The sequence below is a fragment of the Crocodylus siamensis genome, chromosome 11 (assembly GCF_052110815.1).
Source record: "Crocodylus siamensis isolate JL-2025a chromosome 11, ASM5211081v1, whole genome shotgun sequence".
Taxonomy (NCBI): Eukaryota; Metazoa; Chordata; order Crocodylia; family Crocodylidae; genus Crocodylus; species Crocodylus siamensis.
The window spans coordinates 41943074-41958579 of NC_143405.1; the positions used below are offsets into that span (position 1 = coordinate 41943074).

A 15506-nucleotide genomic window follows, 5' to 3' on the forward strand; every position below is an offset into this window, starting at 1 on the left:
TGTGTATTAATTCAGGGGTGACTGAAGTTTTGGCAGTAATTTTAAAAATGACTAAATGATTCATAGATGTTAGGGGCTAGAAGGGACCTCTTGAGATCATCAGGTCCAGCCCTTCTGCACTTGGGCAGGAAAGATTGCTGGGGTCAGATATCCCTAACAAGTGGTGTGATCCTGTCTTGTGCACAATTGTGCAGGGAGGGGAGGGGGTGGCTTAAGTATTTCTGAATCTGTGGAAGACATTAGATGCCAGTCTGTCTGTGACAGATTTTGTGTGTGTTCCAGCTAACCAGATTCTGAGAGTGAAGGTGATCTAGTCCTAAATAAAAGATCCCAGCTCTTGCATGTATAGCCCATGCTTCCCTGCTGCTCTTTGCCAGGCTTCATCCCTGGCTGCCTGACTTAGTTGCTGATGTTGTTAAGTCCAATGGTGATTGGTGCCAGGCATGAGGGAGGTTTTGTTACAACTCATAGTATTAATTCTCAGTGACACTTCTGAAGCAAATTCCATAGTTTATTGTGTAATAATAATAATAATAATAATAATAATAATAATGCATAGATAGGGTTTTCTGCTCCTTATTCCTTTAAAATAAAAAGGCAAGTTCATTGACAGAGTGATATAATGCATCCAGCATTTCAGACAGGAAGACACTGATATATTATTATATCATATGTTTTGATTGTAGGCTTGCTTCTTCAAAATCTTATAACTTACTGTATTAACTAATAACTATTCTAAAATATAATTTTAATGCTGCTTCATTCATGAGTCTGTAAACAATGTTAAAATGAGAAAATAAATCAGTGTAAGGGAAATAGCCAGACCAGACCAACTATTAAAGAGAAGGGAATGAACTCTTCAGCAGAATTCTTTTATTCATTTGACAATTCTCATATATCTTATTAATGAGTTTATTATTATACAAGTCATTATACAGATACATGACATAAACATGAATACTTTTGAGACGCAATAAATAAAGCATCTTCTCAAAACTAATTAAAAGAGCTTGCATTTAATTTCTAACTGTATATACTAAATTTAATGTGATTTGGAAATTTAACATGATTTGGATAATAGAAGGCAAATAGCAGCTGGATGTTTTAGTCTGTGATCAGGGGCCAAATTGGCTAGAACAATGCAACTGAAGCCAGGGAGATTATTTCACTAAGGTTGGGCTCTCACTGTGAAAAGAATAGGCATGTATTAGAGGAAAGGGTGGATTAAATCAGGATTCATGGGTCCAATGCATGAATGAGAGAAGGTCTCCTATGGGGAATCCCCTGCTAGAGGGAACTAGGTCCACCTTGGGGGCAAGGAAATAAAAAATAGTGCTGGCAGGGCAGATGGCCAGCAATTTCATGAAAAAATTGCAGAGAAAGGGGTAAGGACAGCTTTGGTTTAGTGGACATCTGTTATTTGGATCCAGACCTCACTTACCATTTCAGGGGAAATTTAAAATGCCGAAGAGATTAAATAGCATAAGTCAAATAAAAATAATGTAGACACTTAAATGTAGATTTTCAAAGGTTTTTAGGTACCTAAGGACATGCCTTAATATTTACAAAAGTACGTAAGCAGGTTAGGCACCTAACTCCCAATAATCAGGTTAGATGCCTAACTTCCTTTTGAGGCATAGGAAGTTAGATACCTAATCTGTTTAGATGATTTCAGAAATCCCACTAGATACTTATCAGCATCTTTAGGCACCTAAATAGCTTGTAAATCTGGCCTCTAGAAGCCTACATTTTATTGAGTCTTGAAGAGATTTAGGCTGCTATGTGTCAGTTTGCTCTTAAATACTTGTAGAATTCAAGTTTTGCAGAAACAGAATGGAGGACATATATCCACTGTGAGTGACCCTAAACTCTTCCTTTTTGAACCCACAGCACTTGGGCTTTATCGCTCTTCTGCGAACTACTCGACTGTCCCTAGTTATTGTTGTTATTTATTATTAGCTGAGATAAAGGTACTTGTCAGTGAAGAATGAATGTGGGAGGGGATGCCGACAGGTCTAAGGAAGGAGCTGGGAAAAGGAATAATGAATTGAGAATGAGGCTGGTAGAAAAATAATAAATGCTTTCTTGAAGGAAAATGGTGTTTTCGTTGAAACTGAAGCATTACCTAAAAAGCATATTGATTTTCAGGAAAATCCCTGATGAAGAAATATTTTGAAACCCAGAAGTTTTTGTTTAAGAGTATTTTCACCTAAAATTTCACATTTCATTTTTGATTGATAGTGTGATGAAAGATATCTTTTTTCATTTTTGGATTATTCCTGCATGATTGCTGGACTTCATGTACCACATTACATAATAGCTGAAATAGGGCAAGGTGTTACTTGGTACTGATGCAAAACATCTTTATTTTATAGAGAAAAGTGTCTCCTGCTTGTTGTAACAAAACAACAGATTGTGCATTACAGCTAGGGTCCTGCAGCAAAATAATATAGAAATAACACAAACATCAAAAACCAAAACCAAGAGTTGACATTGTAAAATGAAACTTTCTCCCCAAATTTTCTAGAGTTGTTGGGTTTTTTTTCCTGCCAAGAATACTGCACACAGTATTGAAACAAATGTTTGGGTTTGCCCTGAATCCCAATGAAAATAGCGTTACAAATGCCAACATGCCCTGTACCAGGAACATGCCAGGCTTTCCTGGAAGGCCGGGGCCAGGAAAGACGAGCAAGTCTGCGGGCAGGGAAGGGGTGACAGGATCGTTCCCAGACAGGGAGCCTGACAGGAGTGGGTGCTGGGGATGGAGATAGCAAAAGGCAGTGAGAGGGCACATGGGCATGGGGGCAAAGTCAAGCGCTGTGGCTGGTAACTCTCCAGTCGCTCGAGGAGGAGCGAGGCGTCGGGCCCGGGGTGAGGGGAAGGGGAAGCGGTGGGAGCTTGGGACCCGGCGGCTGTCGCTGAAGGGGCCTCCCCCTCGCGCCGGCGGCAGCAGGTGGCGGCGGCGGCGGCGGGGAGGAGGGAGTTAACCCCGTGGCGGCGGCGGCGGGTTGCTAGGGCTGAGCGCTCCGTGTCACCCGGATGTGAGTGTCATGCTGGCCCCGGCTCGGAGGGCTTTGGCAGCGGCGGCAGCAGAGAAGCGGCGGCGGCGGCGGGCGGAGGCGGAGCGGCCCCTGGCGTCTCGCTAGGCGCTGCCATGGGGGCCGGGTAGCGGGCAGGGGCGCGGGGCAGCGCGGCGGCGGCGGCTTCTCGCGTTCATTCCTCCGGCACCGGGAGCGAGCGAGGGGGAGGATGCACCAGCACCAGCACCACCACCACCAGCAGCAGCAGCAGCAGCAGCAGCAGCGCCCAGCAGGTGAGGGCAGCGGGGCCGGGATGCCCGGTGCCGCCGCGGGGCGGGGGCGAGGGGGCCGGCGCGGGGGAACCAGCGATGGATGCGCCGCCGCCTCGGTCGCGAGGGGAGCGGGGGCAGCGGCCGGCGGCCCCGGGGGCCATCTTAGTGTGCCCCGCTCCCCCGGCTCCGTGTCACACGCGCGCACACGCACCCCCGCGGACATGTGCACTCGCGCACGCACACTCGCAGGGGCACACGCGCGCACGTGCACACGCAGCAGCTCTCCCGGGTCCTGCTCGGCTCGTCCCCGCGGCCGCGGGATTCACTGCGCCGGGCGGCGCGTGGGGCGCGGGGCTCGGGTCTGGCTGGTGTGTGCTGAGCCCCCGCCCCGGGCCGGCGGTTCCGTCTCCGCCCGCGCGAGCCGCCTGGCATCCCTCTCGGCTCTCCGTTCCCCCACGCAGTGGTGCCAGGCCTCCCTCCATCTTTTCCTTTTCCACCCAGACATCTTGAAGTTTGGAGTTTGCTGAGGGGCACTGCCTTCCTACAGGTGCCCTCCGTACCAGGCTGTTGCGTTAGCCGGGCGGCTCCCGAGCCAGAGGCCTGTGCTGGCTTCATAAGGTTGTTTTGCCTTCCCGTTGGCCTTCCACACGGAGATTATTTCAGCAGCTTTGTTGTACTCGTAGTTGATTTTCCTTTGTAAAGGTCTCACAGTCTTTTCCCCTCTGGTAACTTGCTGTGCACAAGGTACAGATGTTGTTGCAAGCATGTTCATTGCCAAAGGTGACCGGGTTTTCTCTTGAAAACAGCATCCGTATATTTTCCTCTTGTAATACAGATTACTGAAAGATTGGACTTGTTTGTTAGACCGTTTGTAGTTTCTCGGGGGTTTAAAATTGTGTTTTATAATTATATGTTTAATCTATGGCTACAGATATTGAGTTATTAGATGTTTTTTAATCGGAAAAGGGGCAAAGAGTAACTGTTACGCTGCTTTGGCAAAATCAGTCAAAAAGACACAGGTAAGATTTGTTGTACGAGGCATCGTCCAGTTTGGAAAAATGCAACATAAAGGAGGATCAATCTGTAAAGTGTATCTTTGTCAGCACATATCTTGACAGCTCTATTAAACTGATGAACGTCCTGAGTCCTGAACCTTTTTGTCACTGTGGAAACAAACCTGCTACTTAATAATTATATAAAGGAAACAGAAATGCTTCAAATAAGTTTTTCCTTTTTTATCAAGAATATTTTAGCTGGCATATTTTAATGGAATTTAAAAGTAAACAACTTTTTTTCATCCACAGAGGGAAACTATGCAAGTAGCACCAGAATTCCTCTCCCTGGTGACGGACCAATTATTCAGTCAAACAGTTCAGCACCATCCAAGCAAACTGTTCTATCTTGGCAAGCTGCAATTGATGCTGCTAGACAAGCCAAGGCTGCCCAAACTATGAGCACCACAGCAGCCCAACCTGTAGGATCTCTGTCCCAAAGAAAACGCCAGCAATATGCCAAGAGCAAAAAACAGGGTAATACGTCTAACAGTCGGCCACCCCGTGCCCTTTTCTGTTTGTCCCTCAATAACCCAATCCGAAGAGCCTGCATTAGTATAGTAGAATGGAAGTATCCTTTTGATGCAGTTTTGTTTTTACCATCTGTCCTCTGACTATCCCAAATGTGTCAAAGAGATTGTTTTAAGACCATATAAAAAAGCAATGGCAGGTCTTGGAATAGTATTTAAGTTTTTCTGTTGTAAGATTATATGGCATTGGATTTGAATTTGTTGCAGAGTTTAATGTAGTCAGTTTTATCTCTTTTAAAAATATTTAATTAATTTTTTCATGTGCGGATATAAGAAATACCATTGGTTTAAGGAGTACATTGTAATGTTTCAGGTTTCATTTTTATTTAGAAAATTATGTATTAAAACAACTGACTTGCTAGCAACAGAAATTTTAACTGTTGGAGAGGTAAAACATAGTGTGCTTGTTTATATGTGTGTAATTCTCATTAATGTTAATGGTAGATACTTAAATCCCTTCTCATCAAGATGAAATGATATCCCTTAATCTATGTCATTATTCCATGGAATTTCATTTCACCAGTTGCAGTAAATGTTTGAAATACAAATATACAGAGAACAGCAAAGTAACAGGGTTGGTGTGTTCCTCTCCTATTTTCTGTTGTTAAAAAAAAGAAAAAAAACTTCTCGGATTACTCAGGAATGGTGTTTGCTATCTGCAGAAAATATTATTCAAAAGTTAGTTATCCATTAGATATTTGTGCATATACTGTGAAGCATTTTTTTTCATTCTGGCACAGGCTGACAGATCCATCTTGAGATCAAGATAGCCATTTCCTTTCCTCAGCTGCTACGTAGGTTTTTTCACAGATTGCTACTCACTTTCCTCACCATTCTTCTATCACTGCTGCTTTTTTTTTTTTATATAGCTTTTGTAGCCTAAGGAACAAGCCAGAAATGTAGATCTTCCATTTGGTAATTTGCTGCATTACCACTAGGCCTCATGAGCTGGATGAAGAAGTCCTTTAAAAATAATGTTTACCTAGATGCCAAAGAGATTTGGAGAAAAGCTGGAGATTTACTCCAAACGTAGATGAGCAGGCTTCAGTGCATAATACATACGAACTTTTGAGAGACATCCACAGCCAAACACACCTGGATGCGTTCCATGTACAGCAGTAGGAGAGATTGGAGTTATTAACCTGTATTCACAAGAGCTTGCATTTTTTCTGCTTTGTAGCTTTTTCTTGGTTCAGTCATTGTGGATCAGAGCTAAGATTTTAAGACTTAATTGAAAAGCTGATAATATATATAAACACATGTATATGTGTAGTACTTCAGAAACATTTAGAAACAGAAAATGTCATTTTGCTGAAGGAGATGGAGTAAAAATTTGTTCTGTTAGCTTTGATAACACTTCTTTAGGAACAGATGACTATTTTAACAAGTAGTTTGCTAAATACAAAACTAAACGTGTTCCTTCAAACAGACCACCCAGCCTGAGAGTTATACATGTAAAATGTTTTGGCAATGGTTAGCATATTTATAAAGACGCTCTTTTGAGTTATTTTTAGTATAATTTAAGTACAAATTAAGTACAATAGGAAAAAATCTGCTGTAATTTAAACTGGTACAATTCTAAAATAATTCCTGTAAATTGAACTCTCAGTTTCAGGTTAGTTCATAAAGCCCAGTAGAGGGCCAGCAAAATAGTCCTGTGAAGATGGCCAGCAAAATAGAACTTAAGTGGGCCCAGGAGATGTTAAATCATTGTAGTAGTACTTGGCACAGAACAATATTTTATCCAAAGAGAATATGACTCTAAGTCAAATAAGACTGTATTCAGTATACTTCTCTAGATTCATGGCTAGAACTCCCATAGATAGAATTCAATGGAAGTTGTGCATGCAACTGAGGACAGTGTATCATACAGACAGTATGTCTGTCTATTTAGAGACATATTGTTTATGTCTCTAAAGAGAAGTAAATGAAATACTCTGCCTCCCTCCCTAAATACACACATCAAGATGAGGTATAAGGGCTTGTATGCATGAATCTCATGAGTTTTTTGGGAAATTTTTGGTGAGGAGGGAATTGAATTAGCTTCCTGTTGCTGTCATTCAGCCTTTGGGCTAGAACAGTGGCTATAGTTCCTGTTATCTTTTGTATGACAGCTTGAAACCACTGCTCTGTTAGACAAGTAGTCGCATGTCTAGCCTTTCCCCTACTCACTTAGACTAGGTACAGGCATTACACATTTACTGATGTAAGTGATCAGAAACCAGCCTGTATCTGTAACAGAACAGAAGTTCAGTACATAAAATCAGTTGATACCTGTAACAGAACAGAAATTTGGCACATATCGACAGGTTTAAAAATGGAGGAACCCAGTCTAAGATTTGCCCTCCCGACTAAAGGGCAAATATGTGTTCTGTTTGCTACCACTTTAAACTAGGATATATACAGAAAACCATGTAATTTAGATTGATTCTGCCTTGCCTGCTTTTTGAATGTCTGTACAAAGCCCTAAGCTCCTGTCTCCTGGCTTTGGCTGAGGCAGAGCTGATGGGGTGCATGGCTGTTACAAGTTGAAAAAGGGGTGCAGAACCTTTTAGTGAGCTCATTACAGAGTTTCTGGGCCCTCACACAGCAGAACTGTTGCAGTTCTATTTTACCGGGGACCTTCCTTATCCCCTACTGTGGACTTCATCCAGTATGGTTTATTTTTCCCATGATACATATTTGTAATTTCTAATGTTAATGGAGGTATGCATTCATAGGTTGGGAGAACAGATTTTTAAATATTCCATACAACCTGATGGACAACATACTGATCTAATATTGTGTGATTAGATTTCTTTCTCAGAATTTAATATACACTATTCTGGCTGGATCAGTGTTGATAGGCTTCTTGTCACAGAAATGGAGCGGACAGCGAAAGACTGGAAAACAATATTATGTGGTGATACACCTAATGCTGGTTGTCAGTCACCAAACAGAAAATATAAGCTATGAATTCAAGGTATAGAAAGCCAAAGTAAAATTAGACTAAACATGAGGAGAAATTAAGCATCCATGTATTCCTTAATAAGATATTTTCAGACCATTTGACATATTTATACTACTGGCTATTTTTGCCAATTGTGTGGCCTTAGCTGTTTACATCCCATTCCCAGAAGATGATTCTAATTCAACTAATCATAACTTGGTAAGTATTCTTGGATTTATTTTTTATATTTCTTTTGGTTTATTATGTACCTCAACAGTTGTCCAGTTAGCTGCTAATGTTTGTGAACTGTGTTGATATTAATAATAGTTTTAGAAAAGGAAGGGATTTAACAAAACTTCTTTGAAATATTCTGTTGCTTTGGTTTTCAGCATATGCTCTTCTGCTGCAAGAAGGCTTACAGTAGTGACAAATTTGGAGGGCAATGTAAATACATTATATGCTGAAGATAAGATATATATAAGAGATGAATATATAAGAACTGTAATGAAATGCATCTGTTACAGCTGTTCATATTAAATCTTAGTTTTGTGCTTTTTAAGTTTCTGTGCCATGCCTCTTGAATTTTGGCTGTTCTTCCCAATGTATCTCATTTTTTTTTAGATTTTAATTCTCAAAAATTTTTAGGCTTTGTATCAGTTGTTGAGCTTTTACTTTAATAGAAACTGTTCCATGACAAGAATTTGTAGTATGAATTTGTTGTACTGTTAACTAATTAGAATGCTGTTGTCAAGAAAAAGGATGGAGAGATATAAGGTGGTGGTGATGTTTTTAATGAAGACATTCTACAGGCATCTGAATGTTTCAGATTGAGTTTTTAAATAGACTCATGTTATTATAACAGAGTTCCCCCCAAAAAGTTATATGTGTACTATGTATTATGTGAAACACTGTTGTCTTGTATCAAAAATAATTTTCTAACATTTTGAGCTATTCCTTGTCATTTGGAATATAGGTTAATGTTATATTGAAAAAAATGTAGTTTCATTGCAATAATCTTTTATAATACTATGTATAATATATATGGCATCCAGTATTAATATTGGGTGGGACTACATTAATTCCATTGTTTATATTGAATAGTATCCTTTATGTTTATTAAGAATCATTTGAAAAACTAAGGAGAGGACCAGTTAAAGGTCCGGTTCAGTTTTAACTTATTAAAAATATATATGAGGATTTTGCCTTTGCAAGGAATGAAATATTGGGCCTCAAACTAGTAAAAAGATAATGTGGGATTATTTTAATTTATAATGAAATAGTCTTACATCAGAGGAATATTTGTTCAGGTTACTAATGTTAAACTTACTTATTTTCCCAGAGGTGATGATTCTATATACGTAGCTCCATTTTATGCTGTTTTTTATTTGCCAAGTGTGCAGTATTAACCAAACATAGGCAGCAAAAAATGCTGGCAAACAACAGGTTAATCCAGGTCAATGTGAAGAACAATTTATGCAGCTGTCTGAATGAGACAATCAACAGTCTGCTTTTTCTCTGAAAAATTAAGGGCACAAATCTCCATAGCTGTCCATCCATCGGGTCACTGTTAATAACCAGTATCATATGAAAATGGTAAACCACTAGGTTGTGTCGGAGGCTGATAATTTTATAGCAACATTTTTAGCATTAGTTTTATGAAGCCTGAAGTCAAATTTATCTGACCTAATTTTACACTGTGTTAATATTTAGGATTAAATTGTATACTTATTCTTCTTTTATTTCCAGTCTCTTTTAATAATGTGAACAGATAGGTTTAAGCAGAAGGAAACTTCATTCTTTTATCTCAGAGATTCACATATATTTTTACTAGAGAGACTCTTTCCGGATTTTTTCCATAAATCAATAAATTCCACATGTTGACCACTTTCAGCCTCTCTTACACTGGTGTAGATTCTGAGTAATTCTGTTGAGCTTAATGGAAGAGAGGAATTTATTTTCACAGCAGATTTTAGATACTGGGACAGAATTAGCCAGATGAAGGGGAAAACCACATGTTTTGTGTATGTGACTGGAATCAGACTGGACTAGCTGTTTCTGTGGTAGTAGTTCTGCATTATGAAATGGACTGACCTGTGTTTTGGTCCCATGTCTCTCTTTGGAATCTCACTGCCATTGATTCTGCCTGCTGTAGCCCTCTCTCACTGTAGGTAGAGACATAGAGAGGGAGCAACATATGGATATGGATATGTGCTTGGAAATCCTTCAGGCTTAGAGGAGTGTCTGCTAGAAATGGGGACTATTGTTTGGGATCGTCATGCTGTTCTTGGACCCCATGCTCAATGAAGTGAGACTGAGCAGTTTCAGCTATATTTTGGAGGAAGTAGAGATCATATAGCTGGTTGATTACAAGTCCTTTTCCCATTGCAGCTGAGTGCAAAAGCTTCTCTTCTCATTCACTCTTGTTAATTTGATATTCCAAGAGACTATTAAGTCACCTGCAGCCCAAATGTCTGTTTCATGTTTTTGGTTTAGTAAGACAAAAGAAAGACGAGAGTAAATGGAAGACAGACAGTTGTTCCTCACTAAATTTGGAAGTACCTAGGCGTGATGTGAGTGCTGTACTGTCTGTCTTGACCAGGACCTCCCTTCCCTCAACTCTCCTGCCATGCCTTGGTGTTACTGGATGAAAAAGGAGGGGTTCAGTGGTGATCCTCTTCCTAGGGACCCCGGAGACGGAGGTACTTGTGGTCTCGACACAATGTTCCATGGGGCTCCGTCTTCCCTACACCCTGTCCACTTGCCAACCAATTGGTGCAGCCTATGTTGTCCAGCCATGCCTGGTAGACCCCGATTTCCCAGGGGACCAGTGTTGGCATAAATTCCTATGGGCTAGCCTAGATGTTATGGCTGCTGGAATTCCAGTCTTTATTGCGGCTGGGCTAGGCTTCTGTCTCCTCTTTTCTTTTCTTTTTTCTCTCTGGCATCCTCCTCCTTGCTTCTGGGAGAAATTCCTCTGATGAATTTGCTTGGAAATTAGATGCTGGGCAGAGGGTGGAGATGGAACTGGCTCCTCCCTCCCAGTCTAATGCAGGGGCACCGCTTCCCCTGCTTTGGACTCCAGCCCTGAGCTGGCTTCAAGGCTCCTGCCGGCCACTGAAGCCTCCCCACATCAGGGGTGCTTCTTGCCAGCCTGCTCCTCTTCCTCCCTGCCTCTGGGTTCCAGTGGGGCTTTTCAGTCTTCCTGCAGTGGTGTCTCTGGCCACCGCGATTGGCCCAGGGTTTCTCCGCCCTGGGAACAGCTGATTGAAGAGCCGGCATAGTGCCAGCTCATGTGACCATGGCTCCTGCTCCAGGTCTGATTGAGTGCCAGGAGGTAAGTTTCCCTGGGCGAGGGGAGGGAGGGGGTTGTTTGGGCAGCGTGGGGTTCACGGGGGTTCCCCCACCCCCTTCTAGTGCCTGTGGGGGCTTCTCACTGCCACACTAAATATAATTCATGTTTCAGGGGTGTAAGTTATAGCCGTGTTGGTCTAAGGACATAGGCAGACAAGTTTCTTTGGGTAAATCTGATATCTTTTTTAGACCAACTCAGATAGTTGGGAAAATCATTCTTAGCAAGCTTTTGGGCACAAATACCCTTCATCAGGCATCTGCAGATTCTGTGCTCTTCCTGGATGTAGTGGTAAGACAGCCAGAGGCCAGTACCTATGTAAGAAAGCCAGTCAGTTAAAATGTAAATTGAGGTGGTCAGTAGATGAAAGACAGGTGGTGGGTAGGGAGGAGGAAAGAATGTAGCTGTAGTCAAGGGATGAGAGACAGGAGGGTGGGGGAAGGGAATGAGAATAGCTGTTAAAAACTGGAGGGTTTGCCTGGGGAGTCAGATGTTAGGCAGGTTGTGTGTCATAAATCCAATATCTATATTTAGTCCATGATTTTTTGTATCCAGTAGATGGATTAAGTGAAGTTCATAGGCTCATCTGTGAAAGGTATTTTGTAAATTCAAAGGGAATTTACAAAATTACAGCAATTACAAAAATTCAAAGGGAATTTACAAAATAACAGAACAGAACAGAAATTTGGCACATATTGACAGGTTTAAAAATGGAGGAACCCAGTCTGAGATTTGCCCTCCCCACTAAAGGGCAAATATGTGTACAAAATATCTTTCACAATTGAGCCTATGAACTTAAATACAGGCATTGGATTTATGACACATTATAACCTGCCTGACACCTGACTCCCCAGGTAAAGCCTCCATGTTTTAGCAGCTGTTCTCATTCCCTTCCCCCACGCTCCTGTCTCTCATCCTTTGACTACAGCTACATTCATCCCCCCTTCTCCCCTCCCCCAACCTGTCTCTCATCTACTGACCACCTCAATTTACATTTAACTGATTGGCTTTCTTGCCTGTGTACTGACCTCTAACTCCTTTTTCACTCCATCCAGGAAGAGTACAGACAGCCTGATGAGGGGTGTTTGTGCCCGAAAACTTGCAGTGAAGATTTTTTCCAACTATTTGAGTTGGTCTAATAAAAGATTTACCCAAAGAACCTTGTCTCACTAAATATAAAGCAGTCGTTAAAAATTTAATGATATCTCAAATGCTTACATTTTAGACATTTAAATTTGTATGGATACCTTTTTGTAAAACAGGATTAGGTTCTCAGCTGGTGTAACTCATTAATGGACTTAGAGATCATGACACAACTTTATACCAACAGAGAATTTAGCTCATAATTTTTACATCTGCAAAATATATACACCCCAAACATAAGGCTATTAAGTGCTTGTAATTTACATGTTCTAAACCTGATTAGGGTCTTAGAAAGCAGGAGAAGGTGGGACAGTGGTTAGTGGGAGCCTGCAAATCAAGAATTTACTCTTGTTTTACAGAAAAGTTAGAGGATCACATCCCTTCCTGCACGCCGTAGTGCACAGGCAAAGTATTTCGCTGCAGACTTGAGGAAGTGTGCAGTGGAGAATTCCATCCACATTGCATATGCAGGGCAGAGATTCTCCTGTGGGTTTCTGATGGTGCAAAATAGAAGAGCTTCTTTCCTGTGGACTTTCTAAGATGCAAGCTATTGAACTAAATCTTTACTTATAGCTTAGTCAGTAAAGTATTAGATCATAAAATTGGTTGAATTGTCATTGAGCCTTTCTGATGAAGAAAGATCACCAGTGGGGAAGTAACAAAGAAAGCATTTTATCTCACAAAAATGGTTTATGCAACTCATTCTCCAGTGGAAACGATCAGCGCATAATCTATTATACAGCATAATATTAATTATAAAATGCATTTTGTGACAAATTAATTTGCTTAAAATATGACAAACATTGCCAGGAAAATAGAAATGGATATGACAAACAGAAGTAATAAATCACACATATACATACAACACGCTTTCAAAATATCCCATGTCTTAGACTTGTACTAATTTACGAAGGAGTCAATATTCAATTCTCAAACTTGAAGAGATTCATTTGTAGAGGGATCTATGCTGTTATCATTGCAATAGTAGGATATCTTAAGAAAAATATTAGCATGAAGGTTGTTCATTTTCTCTGTGTTCAATTAATACTCTTTGCTGAGATGGCCATCAAGAGTGCCAGTTGTGGTTGTGGATTTTGTGGCATAACCAGTAACATACCATGAAACAAAGTTGATAAAACTAACAGAATCAGTATTAGGGAAGGCTGTTGTGCAGTATTGGTAACTCTCCGTGTAATACACTCCCCGCCTAACCATTGGGCAGGGAAGCCCAGGTTTCTTTCTCCTAATACTGTGGGCAGGTGCAATCTCGTGTATCTTTTTGGTTAATCAAAGTCTAGTAAACATTCTTTTTGTGGCTGTGGAGCTGGGCTCAATGTGCTACTTTGTATACATTTCTCTTCCTTGTTTCCCGAGCTGGAGGAGTAGGGCTTTCACACTCTGTTTTATTCCTGTCTGATAAGGCTGAAGGGGCAGGATGACTACTTTTTTCACCATGTGCTGCCTTGGTGGTATCTCCTCTCTCTCTAGATATTAGTATGTCAGTATCTTCAAGGCCCAAATGACATAGAACAATGTGTTGTAAGCATAGCAGGAATCTGAGAATTAAATTGTCAGGGAGGGCAATCTTTGGCAGCTCACCAATTTAAGATTCCTGTGTTCAGCAAGTAAGCCCTTTTTTGAGTCTTGTTGAGAGTCCATCCTTCCTCAGCAGTAGCATAACTAGCGGTAGATGAAAAGGGGCATAAACCCTGGGAATTGATTAAGAGGGGGCCCTGGGACGGAAGCTGTGGGGCACTGGAATCAAATCAGCTATGCTACAGGCTTGGGCTGTGTGGGCTTGGAGCTGGGCAGTGATGTCAAACAGGCTTTTGGATCCCAGCAGATAAGCACTGCTCAGGAAAGAAGAAGGGGGAAAGACAGGGGGTGCCCCCCTACCACCAAATTAGAGGTTTTATTTCTTCATTCAGCTTGGCATTTGGGCTAGGGACAGACATTACACATAAACTAGTGTAAATGATCAGAAGCTGGTTTAAACTTGCAGCAAAACAGGCATTCAGTGCACATAAACCAGCTTGAAAATGGCTGAAACCGGCTTGAGATAAACCTGGTTGAATGCAGTATCAGACTTAACTGATTTGGCTCAAACTGGTTTATGCAGTGTCTGTCTCAGACCACTTGCTGGTTTAAGTTAAACCAGACTCTTCCTGCAGCCCAGCATGCTCTCTGGGCTGGCCCCGCTTCTCTGCTCTCTAGCCAGAGCAGGGATAGGATATGGCGAGACACCAGCCAGCATGGCCCCGTTAAAGTAAAGTAGGCAAAGAGCGTATTCATTCTTCCCTCCTTCCCCTGTTCCACCACCGCAGCCAGGGTCTGCCTGTCAGTTGGGGAGCAGAGGGGAGGGAGCTACAGTGGTGGCCCCTGGGGCTGGCAGACCGTGGCCGCAGGGCAAAAGAGACCAGAAGGAATGGAGGGAGGCATTAACTGTTCTCCCTGCCCCCTTCACCTTAACGGGGCCATGCTCGGATGGTTGTCTTGCAGAGCAGGGAGGGGGGCTCTGTTTTGTGCTGGGGGGGACTACTCCTCCCCTGCGCGCTCTCCCCAGTGCTGCTGCAGGGCTAGGGGGGCTGTATGTGAGGCTGCCTGGCCCCGAAGGGGGACAGTTCCCCCCTTCTTCACTCCCTGTGACTGCAGCTCAGCTACAGTCTCTCCCTGTGCTCTGGCCAGGCACTGCTGCACAGAGCCCCCCCTTCACCCTGTGGGGGGAACAGGGGAAAGAGTCCCCCACTGGGGCTGGGCTGGGCAACCTTGCATAGACACTTCCCCTCCATGGGGGGGTGGGGGGGGGCTCTGTTCAGTGCTGGGGTGGAAACTTCCCCCCTCCTCCTCCTCCTTCTGTCCCCTGCCACCGTGGGACAGGGAGGGGAGACTCTTGCGGTGCTCTCTGGCCCAGTCTGGCCCAGCTGGGTCACAGGGAGCAGCTGTAACAGCTGCAGTTGCCAGGAGTGGCTCTGGCCCTGCAGCCTGGTCTGGCCTGGCTTCACTCAGCCCCAGCTAAGGTAGCTGCTTGGTGGGGTCGGGCCAGGCTGGGCTGGAGGGGCAAGGCCACCCCCAGCAGGTGCATCTCAATGATGGGCAGGTGAGCACAGCTGGGCAGCTGCTTCCCCTGTCAGTGAGCACAGCCTGGTGTGTGTGGCTGGCTGGCTGGCTGGGCAGTGCTTATCTGGGCCCGCTTGGAGGCGCAGTGGGCCCA

General features: G+C 42.9%; 1 protein-coding gene across 1 annotated transcript in view; it reads left to right on the plus strand.

Moving 5' to 3' along the window:
• Positions 1–3117: 3117 nt before the first annotated feature.
• CACNA1D (calcium voltage-gated channel subunit alpha1 D) overlaps positions 3118–15506 on the plus strand; it is a 432804-nt gene continuing 420415 nt past the window's right edge. The window contains exons 1-3 of the mRNA XM_090022496.1: positions 3118–3313; positions 4597–4915; positions 7917–8022. Coding sequence (XP_089878622.1) covers positions 3250–3313; positions 4597–4915; positions 7917–8022 — 489 coding nt within the window. The 5' untranslated portion in view covers positions 3118–3249. The remainder of the gene's footprint in view (positions 3314–4596; positions 4916–7916; positions 8023–15506) is intronic.